The following is a 17,841-nucleotide window of genomic DNA, read 5'->3' on the forward strand; positions in this document are numbered from 1 at the left end:
CTGCAAACTTTATCATTGGTGATCTTATGATTACCATTTTTATCACCAACTAGACAGTAAAGAACACAAGGCCAAGAATGGATTTTTGTGGTACCTCACCATACACACGCACCTAATAATGATCCCTCCTTTACAATTACATTTTGAGATCTTTCCATCAGCCTGTGGTTAATCCATTTAATGTGTGCCATGTTTTTATATCAAGTTTTAAAATCAAACTATGAAGTATCAAATGCCTTACAAAAGTCTAACAGCATTACTTTTATCAGCCAAGCTTGTAATTTCAAAGAAAGATACCAAATTAATCTGACAGGATCTATTTTCCATAACATGCAAGCAGGGCATTCTGTGGCCAGGGTAATGATTGGCAAGGAGCCAGAGGCAGTGGGAGAAGAGAACTGAGCTCTGGAAGAAGGGAATGGTGTAGTTCACTTTTTTAAATCAAGGAAATGAAATTATCCAAAAATTGCATTAACACAGAGTTAAGATTGTCTAGCACTGCCACGTGCCCTTCCAAAATGTTGAGAATGGCTAAATATAAACCCCTGAAAACCAGGAAATGCATGCAACCCATCACACAACCTTAAGCATAACAGCATGGGATGGTGGAGGGATTAGTTAGAGCAATATAGCAGAGCTGTTACTCTGATATGACTAGATGTACTGAAGGATTCACCACTGCCCTGCAGGCTGCACCTGCATATATGCACTCAAGTGTCTTCTTGCTGTGGAGTTTGTCAGCAGTCTGGCACCATGCAGAATGGCATCTCCAGGGCTTGGTGAGGGGTAAGTCAAAGTAGTGTCTCAGAAGGAATCCTCAGAGCAAGGGTGAAGGGGTAATAATGTACAAAAAATTGGGTAATGTGTGTATAATCAGTGTCTGAATGTAGCAACTGTCTAGTGCTCCTCAGCTTGAGTTCTGCTGTAGCCATAGATATTCAAAAGGTGTACAATGCTTTTGTGCTCTGTTCCTAGTGTGCTATGGCATGATAAGAGCAGAGAGCTAGCACACATTATAGGCACGTTGGGGCGTTGCTCAAAATGAAACTAAGAATGAATTGCAGGGATGGTATGTGTCTTATTTCTTCTTCTCTCAGATGTATAGCCATTCTCCACTTTATAGAGGGCAAAAGGCTGCAGTGAGCAACTTGGAACTCTGCATTAATGAAGTTTTGGGGCATTTAATGCTATATAGATAGTGTTTATACCCACTGCATACACATAGTTTAGCAACTTAAGACTGAATTGGGTGGGCACCCCACTAGGGATGGTAAATATCAGTTAATAGAATAGTCAATTAACCTCATTAATTCTTATCGGTTACTCGACTATTCTAGAGTGGGGGTGGGGCCGGCAATGCTGGGTGGCAGCAGCCCCTGTCCAGGGGGCAGTCTGTGCTCCCAGACCCAGCGTGAATCAGAACTGAGATGGGCTACCTGCCCACCTGGCTCCTAATACACTTTAAATGCAGAGCTGCAGCAGGAGTTGGTCCCGGACCTGACACAAGCCAGGACTGAGTCAAGCTGCTAAAAAATTTACTGAGTGGGGAGAGAGGGGGGGGGGGAGAAATGCATGAAGTCTATAGCACTAACCGATAAGCAAAAGCGTATCAGTTAATCAACTATACTATTACATCCCTACTCAAGGCAGATTGTCTCACAATAGTATATCCCCTAGTCTCCTTTTTGCACATGCATCCATAACGGAACATAAGCCAGCAGAGATGTGCAGGGGGTTAGTTTTAAAATATCATGGAAACCTTGTGATTTGTGACTCTGATGAATAGACTCAGAATTAAAATGTCAGTGACCAACCTGTGATAACTTTTGGAAATACCTGAAAATATTCACAAAGCACCATTCAGCTGGAAACCTCCGAAGGGTTATAGTAGCCTTAGAGATGAGAAAACACTGAAGGGCAATGAATTTGCCAAATCAGCAGAAAAAATGAGTTAAGTCCAGGTCTTAGAGCACAGTTACTAAACAGTTTCAGTTTAGAACAACCTCATTTCATGCTCTCCACCTACTAGGAATATTACCAGGGCAGATATTACTCACCTCCACCTCCAGAAATTAAGGCGAACACAGGGGATAATCTCAGTGCAGTGTTTTATCTCCACTCACTGAAAACATTCACCTTTAAATGAAAGCATTTTACAAACAATACAATGTCAACAACCACTTATTTTTGCTTTGCATTAAAAAAGGAAGAGTAAAACATTGGGAAGAGTACTACAATCAATCACATGAAAATTATGCAGACTCTTATATCATACAGCGAAGAATTCTAAATGGTGGATTTAAGGCTCCTTACGCTTCCAGGAAGGCTGGCTAAGGGACAACCCACTTTATTTAAATATATAAAAAGTTTCACAAAGAAGATAGTAAGAGGTTTAATCTTCCATTTTGTGATGTAGTACACGGTGCATTAGCACAATTTGTTTTGTACACATGCTCACAGGAAATTCTCCTCATACAAAGCCATCTAAAAACTTGGACTACACAAAACCTAGCTACTAAAATGAAGGTTTGGTAAAAAAAAATCCAATTTCCAAAAACACTTTGCAGATAGAGGCTTTCAACTGCCATAACTAGTGAAAGTTTAGTAGAAGGATAATCAAAAACATACTATGAAGTTTCACAGATAGTTTTTAAAAGAAAACTTAATGTTGTGTCTTAAACATATCAGCTTTCCCATCCAGAGTCTACTCCACAGGCTCATCCTCTTCTGCTGCAATAACTCCTTTGCTTTCTTCCTCCCTTCCCTCCAACAACTGCTCTTTCTTCTCAGCTGTGAGGGTTTCCTCTGCAACTTGTGAATTCTTCTCCTCTGTGTATCCTGCTTCAACTTCTGCCTGTGCCTCTGCCTGGATCTCCTCTTGCTCCCCGTGATTCTCAGTTGTTTCTGCTCCTGGGTTCTCCTCTTGGTCTTGGCTTTCCTCATCTTGATTTTCTTCATCTTGGTTTTCTTCTTCATTCCTGTTTTCTTCTGCTGTTTCAGCTATTCCCTCTTCTGCATTTCCACTCGTTCCACCTTCTCCTTCCTCATGCTCCTCTTTCTCTTCTGGATCATCTGTGAAAGGATTCTCACCCTGTAAGTTAAGACAGAAATATTTGGAAGCTGTATTTGGATAGATTCTTGGCAGATGTTCACTAAGACCTTCTCACTTAATTTCACACAAATTCCAGGTACATAAGATCCTCCTGCAAGGCATGAACATTTCTGATCACTAGGCTAGGACCAGCACTTGGAAGTTCTCTGGACCTAAAAATATTTGTACTGAACCAAAGAGTTTATCCCTAGTTGGCTGTAAGTTAGCGAGCCTTATAGCAGTGTACTGTGAAGGCACTTTATATTTGCTTTGTTACTGTGAGTTATTTTTATATTATTTGACTGTAACTCATTGCTCCCCTGTTGTTTCTTCTCCCTGCAAGGTCCAAATAACTATTTAAGTGCCATGCTTGTACTGATATAAGCATACTGCTTTCAGGCCAACGAAGTTACCAGAACAATAAAAAGACTTTGTATACTAGGCCTATTGAAAGCTGAGTTGTTTTGATGTCAGGAACAGGGGGACACTAAGGGTTTGGATTCTGCCTGACAATGGAAGCCGAGTTACTGGACATTTGTTCTGGATCACATATGAAGTGAAACTTTCAACCCCCTGGTCTTAGAATTTTTTTATCAGGCCTTGTCTATATGGGAATTCACCTAGTTACTGCCAGCAATATAACTGTACTGATGCAAACCGGCAAAACTATTATAAACCAATATGTGCATTGAGGCAAATCACCCTCTCTCAAAGCTGGGTGAACTGCACTGGCACAGACAGCAGCTTATTGCAGTTTTGACTGTCCACACTAGATGTATGTATATACTGGGGATTTCAGACAGCCAAGGGTCTAGTCTTGCAACCCATTTCCAATTCTGATGAAATTTAAGCAACTAACATTTAATAAATGTATGCATAGTAGAATTAGATACTAATCTAAAAAGAGGATTCCAAGCTATCCATATTGTACTTGGAAAAATACTACTAAAAACCAAGCTTTAATGGAAGTCAGGAAGATACAAGACTTGTTAGAATGCCAGTGATAGAGGCATTTTAAGTACTAACAGAAAGACGAGATCTCAAACCATGATCACCATAGATCAGCAATACTATGGACAAATGTTGCCACCAGTGGAAAGCCAGGCTTTCTAACATGGTGCATAATATTAGTTCCCAGCTCTTGTGTTTGGCAAGGTATTAGCCAAGTGGTGACTTTTTGGTACCAGTCCTGGACTTCTGAGACAGTCCCAACCCATGAATCAGTTATTGCCTTGGCACCAATGACAAGTTTTTGTATTTACATGGATCACTGGCCCCCACCCACAAAGGAGAGAGTTACTCATTTTGTGCGGTAACTGAAGATCTTTGAGATGCATCTCCCTGTGGATGCTCCACTTTAGGTATCGGAGCATCCCTGTGCCACTGATCAGAGATTTTCAGTAGCACTGCCTGGTCAGAACACATGTATGCAGTAGCTGGCTTGTGGCACTGTTGGTGCCTCATCTATCATATGCACAGCCCAAACCCCCAGTTTCTTCTCCAACTTTAACACACATTCTGAATTAGAGGGGAGGAGAGTGGGTAGTGGAGCACTGAGACACACCTCATTTACTGCACAAGGTGAGTAATCCTCGCTGCTTCTTTGATTGCTGACCCCATGGGTGCTCCACTTTAGGTGTCTGGGGTTCAGATTCTACATAGTACTGTTAGGCCTAGTATTGTGTCTGAGCCTTGCATTACTTTGTAGTGATTAATGAACCTGTGTTCAGATGCTGAAGTGGTGGCTTGACATCTCTAATTGGTACATTATTTTAAAAGGCAGTTGAGGTTGACCCCGATCTGGTTGAATGGGCTCTGATCTCCAATGGGGAGTTCTCTTTGTTGTTGAGAGGATCGGTGAATACAATTTGAGATCAATTTTCAAATTCTTTGTTTTGAAACCCCTTTGACCTTTCTGCTCTTTTTTTGGGGGGGTGGGGTGTAATTTTTTGACTGGTTTCATTCTATCTAGGTAATGCTAATGCATATCTAGAGTGTGGAACATGATCTTTTGTGTAGTCTCATCAGGTTTAGGGTAAAACACAGGTAAAATGAATTGATTGTCTGAGAAGAAAAGATAACGTTGGGTTAAATTTTGGGTGTGGCGTCATTTTATCTTTGAAAAATACAGCATCTCATGGTGGGCCATGAGAGTCTCTACTTCACATATCTATTGTGCAGAAATAATCACAACCAGGAATGCAACTTTAGATGAGAGGTGTAGTAGAGAACAAGTTTCAAGTGGTTTAGATCCCATGATAGCATGGAGCTGCATATTTCTGGGTACATATTTCATATTCCCATGGAGAAACCACTGATAAGGTATGTGAATATTGAAATACCACTGATCTTATAATGGACAGCAGCTATGGCTGCTAGGGAGTACTATAAATGTACTTGATTACTTTAGTTCTAATGTATTTCTAATATGTGTTTGTAACTTTGAAAACAAAGAGTAGTCCTGTGACACCTTAGAGACTAACAAATATATAGAATCATGAATAAAACTCACTTCATCAGGTGAACTGAAGCAGAAATAACAGAAACCAAGATTATGTAACAGCAGAAGTACAGGCAGTCCCCGGGTTACGTACAAGATAGGGACTGTAGGTTTGTTCTTAAGTTGAATTTGTATGTAAGTCGGAACTGGTACATATTGTAGGGGAAACTCTAGCCAAACATTTCTCCAGAGCTCAGTTTTATTCTCCCACACCTCACTTCCCTCAGTCCTTTATTCTCAAGCTGAGGTGTCTGTTGAGAAAAGCCACTCCGCGTCTCCCTGGTCTGCTGGAGGGGGTCGGAGGGGGGGGGGGGCGCTAGCTTTGCGTCTCCCTGGTCTGCTGGGGGGAAGCAGCTAGTGCGGGGTTACCTCACCCTGTTTGTAAGTAAGTCGGATTCATGTAACCTGGGGACTGCCTGTACCTGTCATTGTAGGATGCATGTTAATGAGGCTAATTAAGCAGGCTGGGTGTGTCCCATTCATAGCTTTTGATGTGAAAATGCAGATGTTAATGGCGGGAGAAACTGGCTTTGTAACGTGTCAATCAATTAATGTCTTTATTCAAGCCCAGGGTAACAGTGTCAAATTATTTCTAATATGTACTCCAAGATCAAATGAAATGATGCTCTACGTGCAGTTATGCATTTGTTTCAGCAGCACATGGAGAACCTCTTCCATTTCTGTAGGTATGGTGCATCAGTGGATGTCTTTCTGCTGGTTAGTAAACCTGTTCAGAGCATGTTAATTATTTGTGTTGGAGCCATAGAGGAATCAGGCCTTCAGATGAAGTTTGACCAGGTTCAGATGAAGAATCTGGCCTTTGTCTTGTTAGAGGAGATTCCGCAGGAGCATGTATAGCGTACTGATCACCACATTAGGGGTGTATGTATAAACCAATGAACTCTATATTATATCTTGTGTATTACTCTGGAAATTAAAGCTATCATGTTCCCATTCCTGCTCATTTGTGTACTGCAAATAGCTCACATTAAAATAAAAAAAGAACAAGTTAAAAATCACTTAGGAAAGTTAGATGTCTGCAAGTCACCAGAACCTGATGAAATGCATCCCAGAATACTCAAGGAGCTGATAGAGGAGGTATCTGAGCCTCTAGCTAGCATCTTTGGAAAATCATGGAAGACAGGAGAGATTCCAGAAGACTGGAAAAGGGCAAATTTAGTGCCCATCTATAAAAAGGGAAATAAGAACAACCCAGGGAACTACAGACCAGTCAGTTTAACTTCTGTGCAGGGAAAGATAATGGAGCAAGTAAATAAGGAATTCATCTGCAAACATCTAGAAGAAAATAAGGTGATTTGTAAAGAACAAATCATGTCGAACCGATCTGATAGCTTTCTTGTGAAAGGATAACAAGCCTTGTGGATAAGGGAGAAGCAGTGGATGTGGTATACCTAGACTTTAGTAAGGCATTTGATACGGTCTCGCATGATATTCTTATCAATCAACTAGATGGGGCTACTATAAGGTGAGTGCATAACTGTTCTCAGAGAATAGTTATTAATGGTTCAGTCATGCTGGAAGGGTATAACAAGTGGGGCTCCCTAGGGGTCTGTTTTGAGACCAGTCCTGTTCAATATCTTCATCAACGATATAGATGATGGCATAGAAAGTAAACTTATTAAGTTTGCAGATGATACCAAGCTGAAAGGGGTTACAGCACCTTTGGAGGTTAGGGTCATAATTCAAAATAATCTGGACAAACTGGAACAACAGTCTGAGGTAAATAGGATGAAGTTTAATAAGGACAAATGCAAAGTGCTCCACTTAGGAAGGAACAATCCATTCCACACATACAGAATGGGAAGTGACTGTCTAGAAAGAGTACTGCAGAAAGAGATATAGGAGTCATAGTGGACCACAAGCTAAATATGAGTCAACAGTGTGACACTGTTGCAAAATCTGCAAACATGACTCTGGGATGCATTAACTGGAGTGTTGTGAGCAAGACATGAGAAGTCATTCTTCCGCTCTACTCTGGGCTGATTTGGCCCCAATTGGAGTATTGTGTCCTGTTCTGGGCACAACATTTCAGGAAAGATGTGGAGAAACTGAAAAAGGTGTAGAGAAGAGCAACAAAAATGATTAAAGGTCTAGAAAACATGAGCTATGAGGCAAGGCTGAAGGAACTGGGCTTGTTTAGTTAGGAAAAGAGAAGATTGAGAGGGGTCATGATAACGGTTTCAAGTTATCTGAAAGGGTGTCACAGGGAGGAGGGGGTTCGGAAATTGTTCTCCTTGGTCTCTGAGGATAGGACAAGAAGCAATGCGCTTAACCAGTGGTCTCCCAACCTTTTGGGGCTGCCGGGCACCCGGGGGCAGGGCCGTGCATGCGTTGCGCGCCCGGGGCAGGGGCTGCACATGCACTGGGTGCCCGGGGCACAAGAATAGCTTGGGCACTAGGCAGGTGCACATAAATGCCCCGGCAGGTGCCATGGCGCCCGCGGGCACCACGCTGGGGACTACTGGAAACTGTAGCAAGGAAGGTTTAGGTTGGACATTAGGAAAAACGTCCTGCCTCTCAGGGTGGTTAAACACTGGAATAAGTTGCTTAGAGAGGTTGTGGAATCTCCATCACTGAAGATATTTAAGATCAGGTTAGACAGATACCAGTCAGGGAGGATACAGACCATGCTTGGTCCTGCCACGAGGCAGGGGACTGGACTTCAGGATTTCTTGAGGTCCCTTCCAGTTCTAGTATTCTATGAATCCCCACATGTGGAAAAAATGGTTACCTACATTTCATAACTGGTGTAGTTCAAGATGTGTTGCTCATGTCCATTCCATTCTAGGTATGTGCACAGTCAGCGATTTTTGTGTTTGTGCTATTGTGCCCAAGCCTGGGCAAAATATGGCCCACAGGCCGGATGCAGCCCACCAAACCAATGGATCCAGCCCGTGGAGGCAGCGGGGAGCCCCAGGCAGGCTCTCCAGCTTGCTCCGTGTGCCATGCAGAAAAGTGGCCCTCAACCACTTTCCAAAATCTTGGAGAGGCCCCCCCATAAAAAATTATTGCCCACCTCTGATCTGTAGGGATGGCTGAAGAGCCCCCTTGAGAGCCATGATCTCACACTGGTATATTAGGTGCCACCAGGGCCTACATACTCTGTCACGAGTGGCCTGAGGCCAGCTGGAGGAAGGCGCCTGAGGAAGGCCAGCCCCAGGAGGAAGGCGCAATCGGCGTCCCCACCTGTTCAGCCGTCAATGGCTGTGACGTAATCATCGGGCGCCCTGTAACATCATCATTGGGCACCCTGGACTGGCGGAGCCCTAGGAGACCGCCTAGTCTGCCTAGGCTCACGGGCTGCCCGTGCTCTCAGTTTCTTCTTGCTGGCAGATGTTATTGCTATCAAGAAAGTGACCTTCCAGAAGAAGAAGAGGAGGAAGAAGCAGGAAGCCAGCCAGGGGATTGACGCTTCCCACCTCCCACCTGTGAGCCATGACAGCACAAGATGGAGGAATAGTGTCCCTGAAGTGAGGGCAGACTGTAAGTCCTTGAGGAACCTGGCAGTCATGTTGTGGAGGAAAACTGACATGCTCTTAAGCCAAGGATGAAAAGCTGAAATAACCACCAAACAGACCTTAAGAGATGAAACAGACAGACCCTGGAATTTAAAATGCAGGAGGTAATCCAGGATTATCTGTAACGGGTCCCTCTCAGCTCAAACACCTTTATTCTAAGTCCAGCATGCAAACAGTTTCCTTTACCAGGTAAGTTGCTCTGCTACCCAGCCAGACTTGTTGGGCATTGGCCAAGCACAGCCTGTCATGCACGTTCAATCATGCAGCAGTAAGGCTGTCAAGTTCAGATGCAACAGTCTGCCATGGTTAGGACACAACAAGTCTGGCTGGAGTGGTTAAGGGGGTGGCCACAAAGAGGTCCAGCAGACAACCAAGTCAGCACTAGCACAGCCAAGCCAACATTATGAAGATTACTTTTGCTTTGTCCTTCTTGATCTTCACAAAGATACTCTTAATGGCATTAGAGGGGAGGTGTTCAGAGGCCCCAACCATGGAGCAGGAAAGTGTCCAACTGGGAGCCTCTGTCAATCCCCACCCGCCAATCAAACAAAAAGCACTTTCTGTTGTACCTGGTTGCAATCAAGTCTACCTGGGGAGTTCCCCCACCTTTGGAAAATGATGCTGATTAACTGGATGGAGCGACTACTCGTGGTGAGAAGAGAAGGTCCTGTTAAGGTGATCTGCCAAAATGCTTCTAGCTGCTGAACACAGGTTCCAAAGCCTAAGGAATTCTTGGCAAAGGGCTGAGGATCAGGCTCTACCTTTCTTATTGGTGTAGAACATAGAGGCAATAATGTCCATTAGGACTTAAACCACCCTACATTTTATGAGAGGCAGGAAAGCTTAACAGGATAAGTGTACCACTCTGAGCTCCCTTACATTTATGGGCAAACAGAGATTGCAACTCAATGACCTTGCACGCCAAGATCACTCAGATGGGCTCTCCATCCCCAATCCAAAGCATTGGAGACCTAGGTGACCGATGGAGATACGGTTGTGAAGGGGACTGTTTCCAACACTGATGCAAGGTCCAACCACTAAGTGAAAAGCAACGACAGAATGTGATCTGGAATCTTGACTATCTGGCCTATGTTTGTCTATTGATGATGTAGACCAATGCCAGCACACCTGTAGGGGCTGAACATGGAGCTGTGCAGGCTGCCATTTGGCCCAACAGCCTCAAGCATAAATGAGCAGTGGTGCGGGCTTTCATATGTGAGACTAGGTCTGATGTAATGCAGAATCAGGCTTTTGGGACATAGGCCTTGGGTGAGTAGAATCAAGGACTGCTCCTCTGTACTGTATGTACTGCACCAGAAAAAATATGTTTCTCCTTTAATCAACAGTCCTACACTGCGACATATGGAGCAACCAGATTGAAAATGCTGCCACACCTGATGCCAAGACTCCCCTCCACCCAAGGGGGCACCAAGTTGCCATGCCAGCGGAGGAGGGAAGCCCCTCCCTGCTGGCCTCAGCACCAAGCTGCCACAGCTGGTGGGGGGGGAGCACCCCTCCTCACAGTCCCCAACAGGGATCTGCCCAGGTAAGCATAAACCCCAACCCCCTGCCAGCTCTGAAGACCTCATCCCAGCTCTTCCCCAAAGGCCACACCTCCTCCTGCACTTCAACCCCCAGCCCTAAGTACCTGATCAAAACTCAGTGTCACTCATGGAATGTAGGACTTCATCCATCTTGGCAGAGAACAGCTTGTCCCTATCAAAGGGGAGGTCTTCTAACTTAGTCTGTATTTCTCACAGGATATCTAATGCTCCCACAACGCCATCTATTGCTATTTTGTGTGTGGCCATGGCCGCAATGTCGAGGGATGCTTGAAGCACTGTTCTAGCTATGAGCTGTCTCTTGCTTGGAATTGTTGCCTCTTATCCTCAAGAGATTTCACCAAGCTACTCATTCAGTAATTATCATGGTTATCTTTTGCTGACAATGCTGTGTAATTGGCTGTGTGGAATTGCAGAACTGCCAAAGAACAGACTTTCTGTCCAAATAGATCCCTCTTCCAATCCTTGTCCAGGTGTGAATTGGGATTCCAGTTGTTTACCACTTTGGTTGGCTGCATCTACCACTATGGAATTGGGCTCTGGTGTGAAAAAAAGAAAGTCCATGGCTCTATTAGGTACTTAATATATTCTGTCTGCACATTTGCAGGTCGGAGGAATAATGGTGAGTGTTTGCCACACTTTGTGCTCGTTCCATCAAGGCATCATTTTTGGAAGGCTATCTTTGCTGTAGAAGAGGTATGTACAATTTTTAAAAGCTGGTGTTAGTTTTCTCTTCCAGCAGAATCTTCTGCCTGCATGCTACCCACCTGAAAAACTGAACATGTTTAAAGTCATCTGCAGCAGTGGAAAGTGCACATCTGGAGACTATCATGATTTGTAAGCAGGTGAGTGATCTCCAATTCTTCTCTGGTGCCTCTGAAGGCTCTGCTAATGAGGCTGTTGTTAAGTCTCTGTTTGAGGAGTGGGAGGTTTGGAGAAATGAGATAGAGTAGGCTGCCCATGGATCCCATTATGGCCACTGCATAGACACTGGCATGGGAAGTGCATCCAAGGATTGGTGAGTCAAGGATGCATGTTGTTGGCAAGTTGCTCTCTGGTTCTTGTGTGGAACATTGGTGGCCCAGTTCCTGATTGTGAGAGGTAGCCTAATGAGAAGACTGTCTCCTCAAGATCCTCCTAGTCTTTGCTGGAAAATGGTAATGTAGTGATGGAATCTGGTTGTTAATGCTGGTGAGCCACTGGTGCCGAACAGAGGAGAACTGGAAGTAGAAGTTACTCCCATGTCAGCCTTATGCAGTGCTGTTATTTTTGGTGTTATATCTTTCTGTGCCAATGCTTTAGATGGTAGATGCTTGGTGGCAATCGTTTGCGTGTGGCCTTAGCTGGTGCTGGTGATACCACCCTTGTTATCTCTGTGGGTGGTTCCAATGAAGTTGATGGAGGCATCCCCAGTGGCAAAGGCTGTGGCACTGTGTCCTTCATAGGAGTTGGTGCAATGGAGGAGGCTATTTTGTGCCTACAACTTGACTCCTTTCCCTTCCCAGCTGAGGTCCCTGTACAGATGGTGGTAGGTGTCCAGTGCATCAAAGGTGCTCACTCTGCTTGAGGTTGACAGAGGGCAGAGAACTCAGTAGGAACCACTTTTTTAATAGTCCTTTGCTTGGGAAGAATGTGTCCTTTTTCCTCATTTTTTTTAAATAGAGGAATTGGCACTTGCTCTGTCTACCAAGGATGTGTCCAGAGAGTCCCTTGTCCAGGATCCAACGTGGGCATTGTGGATTTCTCAATTAAGATGAATTGAAGTAGGAGATACCTGTCTCTCCTCACTTGGGCTTTCAGGTTGCTGCAGTAATCACACTTTTGTGTTATGCACGGCTCACCTAAAGAGCAGATGCATTGCGTCGTATAACAAACAACATCTCTTGAAATCTGAGGATCCAGGCATATTTTTGACATCCCTTGTAGAAGTAACTTAGGATGGGGGAAAAATGGAAGTGAATTATTTTCTTTTTGGAATGAACTGAAACTTAATTCTAAACTGAGTAATTACTAGTAACTGAATCTTACTAAATAATCTAACTTCTAGTATAGTATTTCTTCACATTGCTGAAGAGCTCTGTCTCTGGTAGAGGACAGCTGAGAGAGAACAAAAGGAGTCAGGCTGGGTGCATGCTAGATATGGCACTGTGAGACAGCTACTGTGCATGCCCGTCCCAACCAGGTACTGCTACCAAAAATCTGATCAACAGCGTCAGGATGCACCAGCGCCTCAAGTGGAGCACCCATAGGGACAGCGCTCAAAGGAGGGTTATGTTGTTTCCCTTAATGTTCAATATCACTTTCCAAAAGGGAGAGCAGGACTGCTGCTAGTAACCACTGTTACCATCTTCAACCCCATTCTCCTTTCCCCACGCCATATCTTAACACACAAAGATAGTCTTAACCAGGGCGGTAGGTTTGCAGAAATTTTAGTGGTGTGCAGAATCCACATCTCTCCCCCACCCTAAGTCCTTTCCTTCATCTGCCTAAGGTTCTGGGAGGGAGCTCTGGTGCTGAGTGTAAGCTCAGGACTGTGGCAGGGATGTGGGATGCAGGAAGGGGTGATGGGTCTGGCTCTGGGAAGGAATGTGGGGAGGGAATCTGGGTGCAGGCCCTGAGAGGAAGTTTGGGGGTAGGAGGAGGGCGTGGCACTTATCTAGTGCAACCTCTGGCAGCAACTCCTAGGCAAGGGGAGGCAGGGGTTTCCAAGTGCTGCTGCCCCCACATTTTCCCATTGGCTGTAGGGGTATTCAGGGGGAAGGCAATTCATGGATACACACACCCCTAGGAGCAGCAGGGACATGCCAGCAGCTGAGTAGAGTGAGCACTAGGGGGCCCCAGGCTGTTTTAAAAATCACTAGTGGGAGGCAGGCAGGGGTAGGAGATACATTTGGGAAAGCAAAATTTGGTGAAGCTGGGTCCCAGACCAGGAACATTCCTGGTGCCTGGGCAACATGGGTCCACTGAACTTGCTGCCCATTGTCTGAACTATGGGAGAGCACATGAATCAAATACTTAGGTTTAACTTGAGCATGTTACCCAGAAATCCTTGTAACATTAGCCAACTGTTTACAGCACCAAGGGAAATCAAATTAGTAGCTCTTGAAAGTATATACTATCTTGAGTACTCAAACCCTAATACCAACAATAAAAGACTAATAATGATAATAGCAAACTGCCTAAATGCTATTCCGTTAAGCTGAAAATATTAAAGGAAGAGTCTAAACCTCTTCACGCAGGATTTAGGAGCAATATTAAAGATGGGAGACAGTAGAGATGAGAAAGCTAGACATACTATGAATGTCTTTGAGCACCACCCAGCTAACCCTTGGGGATCTGATCTTTTACTGGAAAAGTACTTTGGAATATCAGCATGAAAGCTAGCTAGCAAGAAACAGTCTGTAAATGCAGCTAATAAAAAAAAATCTGTAATGGAGAAGCTGGGTGGCTTTCTGCTCAAACCAACCCAAGACTGTTTTGTAAGTATTTACCTTCAAATACCGCTCCAATTTCTTGCTGATTAGTTTGTTATTGAGAATACTTCTTGCAACTACTAAAGAGGATTTCTTGGACTGCTCCATCATGGCCTAAAGGGAAGAAGAGTATTTAAAGAAGTTTTTGGAATTGAGTCCTGTAACACTTCAGCAGTTGCCTCTAGCCACATGTTTATCAGTTAGTGCAGACATGCTGTGACTATAGATATGAAATTTGATTTTCAGACATATCTGCCATCATTTACCACCAAATTTAGTGTTGGTAAATTCAGCATGCTTCAGAATTTGTATTGACCATGCACTGCTTTAGAGGTTAAGTGAGTGGGGTAATGGGGATGTGACTTTTGGCACAGATGGAATGTAGTTTGTTTTTTTTAGCACCAGGAAGAAATTCTCATTTTTCAATCCTTTAATGGGCAGCAGCAGAGGCAACATGAGAACTCTGATAAAGCGTATGTAGTAGAGGGACATAGAGCACCTGAACAAGTCTTCTGTTGCCAGTGGCTTCCAAGGTACTCAACTACCTCACTGCACTCTCAATATCTGGCACATTATTAATTGGTAGCCATTCCATTGCTAACATGCGTAAGTGCCAATATTTAAACTGCCACTGGGCTTCAGAATCCACACCTCCTTTAGCGATATGGGACAATTCTCAGCCATCTGCTCAGATGATCTGTTTGCAGATTGAGAAAGGCTTTTTAACATAGGAGGATCTTTTTAATACAAGAAAAGCCAGAACATCTCAGAATGGATTCTACAGCCAGTGCGTTATAGAAGACATGGTATCCTGACAGCATGTTACATCATTGTTCCACAAAATATGAAGAGATTACTTTTTTGCTGACCACTTACAAGAGTCAAGATCAGTGTTCTACAATAATAGACCACCACATTGCAGTATCACAACTGTGAGCTGTTGCCATATAGAGACTGCTACTGTAGAAAGCTTTAAAAAGACTATTCCTGATTTTTAGGTCCCATTTTCCCATATACCCCATAGGCTGTATGAATGTAATCCTATCAAGTTTTTAGCATTTATCAGCTTGTTTTTTTTATTAAAACCCTGCAACCAGCAGTAAGTCCATCTCCACATCTGCCCAGCCAGTTATAGCATGTGTATATAAAAGCCAATATGCCACATTTAACCAATTGCATGCTTACTCTGCGGTTGTGGTTGTGGTCAAGGGACTTCAGGTGCTTCTGAATAATTCCATATTGCATTGGGATGAAGAGGTCACATGCAGCACAATGAGCAGCCTCCACCTTTTTAATAAAGTGTTCCATGCCAATATCTGAGGAGAGACAGGAGCTTTGTTCACCTGCTGTGGTAGCCACATTGCATGCACTTGAGGGAGTTTTGCAGCTTGTTCTACACGTTCACTTTTTTTTAAAATACTCATGCACCTCTGGAGACTGTTTCCTACAATATGATGCTCAGTCTTGACCAATAAAGATAGCTAATATGGCTGAGGCCCAAAGTACCCACAAAGGCTTTACACCACAAAGATGCAACAGTGAGTAGTAACATTCATCAGCATATAGACTATAGTATCCAAAATGTTTCCAGCTAGGTCATTACCAAGCGAGCCTTGGTGCAGCTGTCTACTATGTCAGTGGTTCTCAACCAAAGGTACACATACCCCTGAGGATATCCAGAGGTCTTCCAGGAGGTACATCAATTCATCTAGATATTTGCTAGGCTACATAAAAAGCACTAGCAAAGTCAGTACAAACTAAGATTTCATATGACTTATTTATGCTGCTCCATACACTATAAATTGGCATGAAAGTACTTTATAGTCCAAATGATTTATTTTATGATGGTAATAATGAGAAAGTAAACATTTTTTTCACTAATAGAGTGTTGTGAGCCTTTTTGTTTCTGATTTTTGTAAGCAAGTAATTTTAAAGTAAGATGAAACCTGGAGTTATGCAAGACAAAAATCAGACTCCTGAAATGGGTACTGGAAAGGTTGAGCACCACTGTACACTCATCCCTCCTGTTTACACCCCCTCCGTGACATTTCTGCTAGAAAGAGGTATGGCTTTCCATTTACTATCTACTACATATTTGAGAGAGTTTATCCATCTGTCTGTTCAAGAACTCCTAAATGGTAAGAGCTATGACCACCAAATTCAGTACAGTTTTTTCTTATCATAACTTAAAGCAAGGTAAGGGTTTGGTTGTGCCAGGAAAATGGGAATGTTCATAATGGGATTGCTTCTGTATGGTTTTATAAGAAGGGAGACAGAATCACCAGTCAGGTGAAAGAGGCTGGTTGGAGGTGGCACCTCCCCTCCCTCTGGATAGGGTGGGAGCATGTCCCCAGCCAGCTCCTTTCCCCTGACTCCCACCCTCCAGGCACCCTTGGGGAGGGGCAAAGGTCCCCCCCATTCATACAAGAACATTACTGGCTGTTCCCTTTAATCAGGGAATTAGTGGAAAGTGCAGTTTCCTGCATTCCTCACTCTGGCTGGGAAGTGCAGGGGGCAGATGAACCTGGACCTGCCCCAGACAGGAAACATGCACCCCTCCCTAGCTGTGCCTGCTGCAACAGCCATGGAGAGGCGCTTTTCACTTGGCCCCAAATTGCTGTGGTGAGAGGGCTGGAATAATCCTCTCTCTCCAGGGAAGCCTGAATTCTGAACCACTCATCTCCAACCCCATCCCACAACAATGCATGGACATTTTCATTTTATTTTCCAAATAATAAAAATTGAATTAAGGACCTGAGCAACTCATCTAGAATTCTAAATTTTACTCTAACATATGAGAAATAAGGCTCCAGTATATTAATCTAATGATTACGCTTATCTGAAATTAGAAAAATTATTTTAGCATGTAAAGTAACTATTAGAGCATAAATAGGGGAAAAGGAGTTCCCATCTTGCACAGAGTAACACCAGCTATAGATACGCATTCCTAATAAATATTTAAGTTTTCCATGCGTCATTAATAGCTTTTTAAAGTGTGGCTCCATTCTGGAAGTTTACTTTGAGAAAAAAAAGTGCCTCAACTGTACTCCATTTCTGAATAGGATCAGATGATTTAAGTAACAAAAATACTTTACTCCTGTTGGTGCTGTAGAGCTAATTTTATTTCTTCTTATTTATCAGCCTTGTTTGCCATATTACAATTTACATGGCACTAGTGGGACAGATTTGCAACAGTAATTAGGTTGTACAGGTTCCAAAAACATAGCCTGGTTTGCTAAATCTTTAGTGGTAACAAAAACAAAGTTTGATTCTCAGATCTCAGTTTTAACCAAGCTTTGCTTGTGAACTGGGCACATTTTAAAGATTCAGTATAACACAAACAAGGCACCTCACAATGGCTTTTATTTTTCCCATTTTCCGAGGAAAGCTGTACATTTAGGTAGCTTCACAAAAGACAAAACCATGAAGATGAAGGGATTTGCTCTTACCTTGGGTAAGATCTTGATCTTTATAGATCTGTTGGATAACTGCATTAATATCTTCAATTGCTTTGCGGCGTTCTTCAGTTTTCTTTGTTTTGTTAGCAACATAATCCTGTATTGTACAAAAATATTTATCATCATCATCAGCTACACATCTGACCACTCTAGATAAATGTGAATTCAAAAATGCAAAAACCACAACTTATATTGTAGGGATATCAATGGGTAGTCGA

General features: G+C 43.4%; 1 protein-coding gene across 3 annotated transcripts in view; it reads right to left on the reverse strand.

Annotated features, from left to right (window-relative positions):
- Nucleotides 1–2,331: 2,331 nt before the first annotated feature.
- AKAP8L (A-kinase anchoring protein 8 like) overlaps nt 2,332–17,841 on the reverse strand; it is a 45,207-nt gene continuing 29,697 nt past the window's right edge. For 2 of the 3 annotated variants that reach the window (XM_075902143.2, XM_075902144.2), the window contains 4 exons: nt 17,615–17,720; nt 15,351–15,481; nt 14,184–14,279; nt 2,332–3,091 (listed from right to left, as the gene is read on the reverse strand). In XM_075902143.2, coding sequence (XP_075758258.1) covers nt 2,705–3,091; nt 14,184–14,279; nt 15,351–15,481; nt 17,615–17,720 — 720 coding nt within the window. In that variant the 3' untranslated portion in view covers nt 2,332–2,704. Of the gene's footprint in view, nt 3,092–10,778; nt 12,625–14,183; nt 14,280–15,350; nt 15,482–17,614; nt 17,721–17,841 lie in introns of all 3 variants that reach the window. The other variant, XR_012896639.2, reaches the window with a different exon arrangement.

The sequence above is a fragment of the Pelodiscus sinensis genome, chromosome 31, assembly GCF_052426305.1.
Source record: "Pelodiscus sinensis isolate ZL-2025 chromosome 31, ASM5242630v1, whole genome shotgun sequence".
In the NCBI taxonomy this organism is placed as follows: Eukaryota; Metazoa; Chordata; order Testudines; family Trionychidae; genus Pelodiscus; species Pelodiscus sinensis.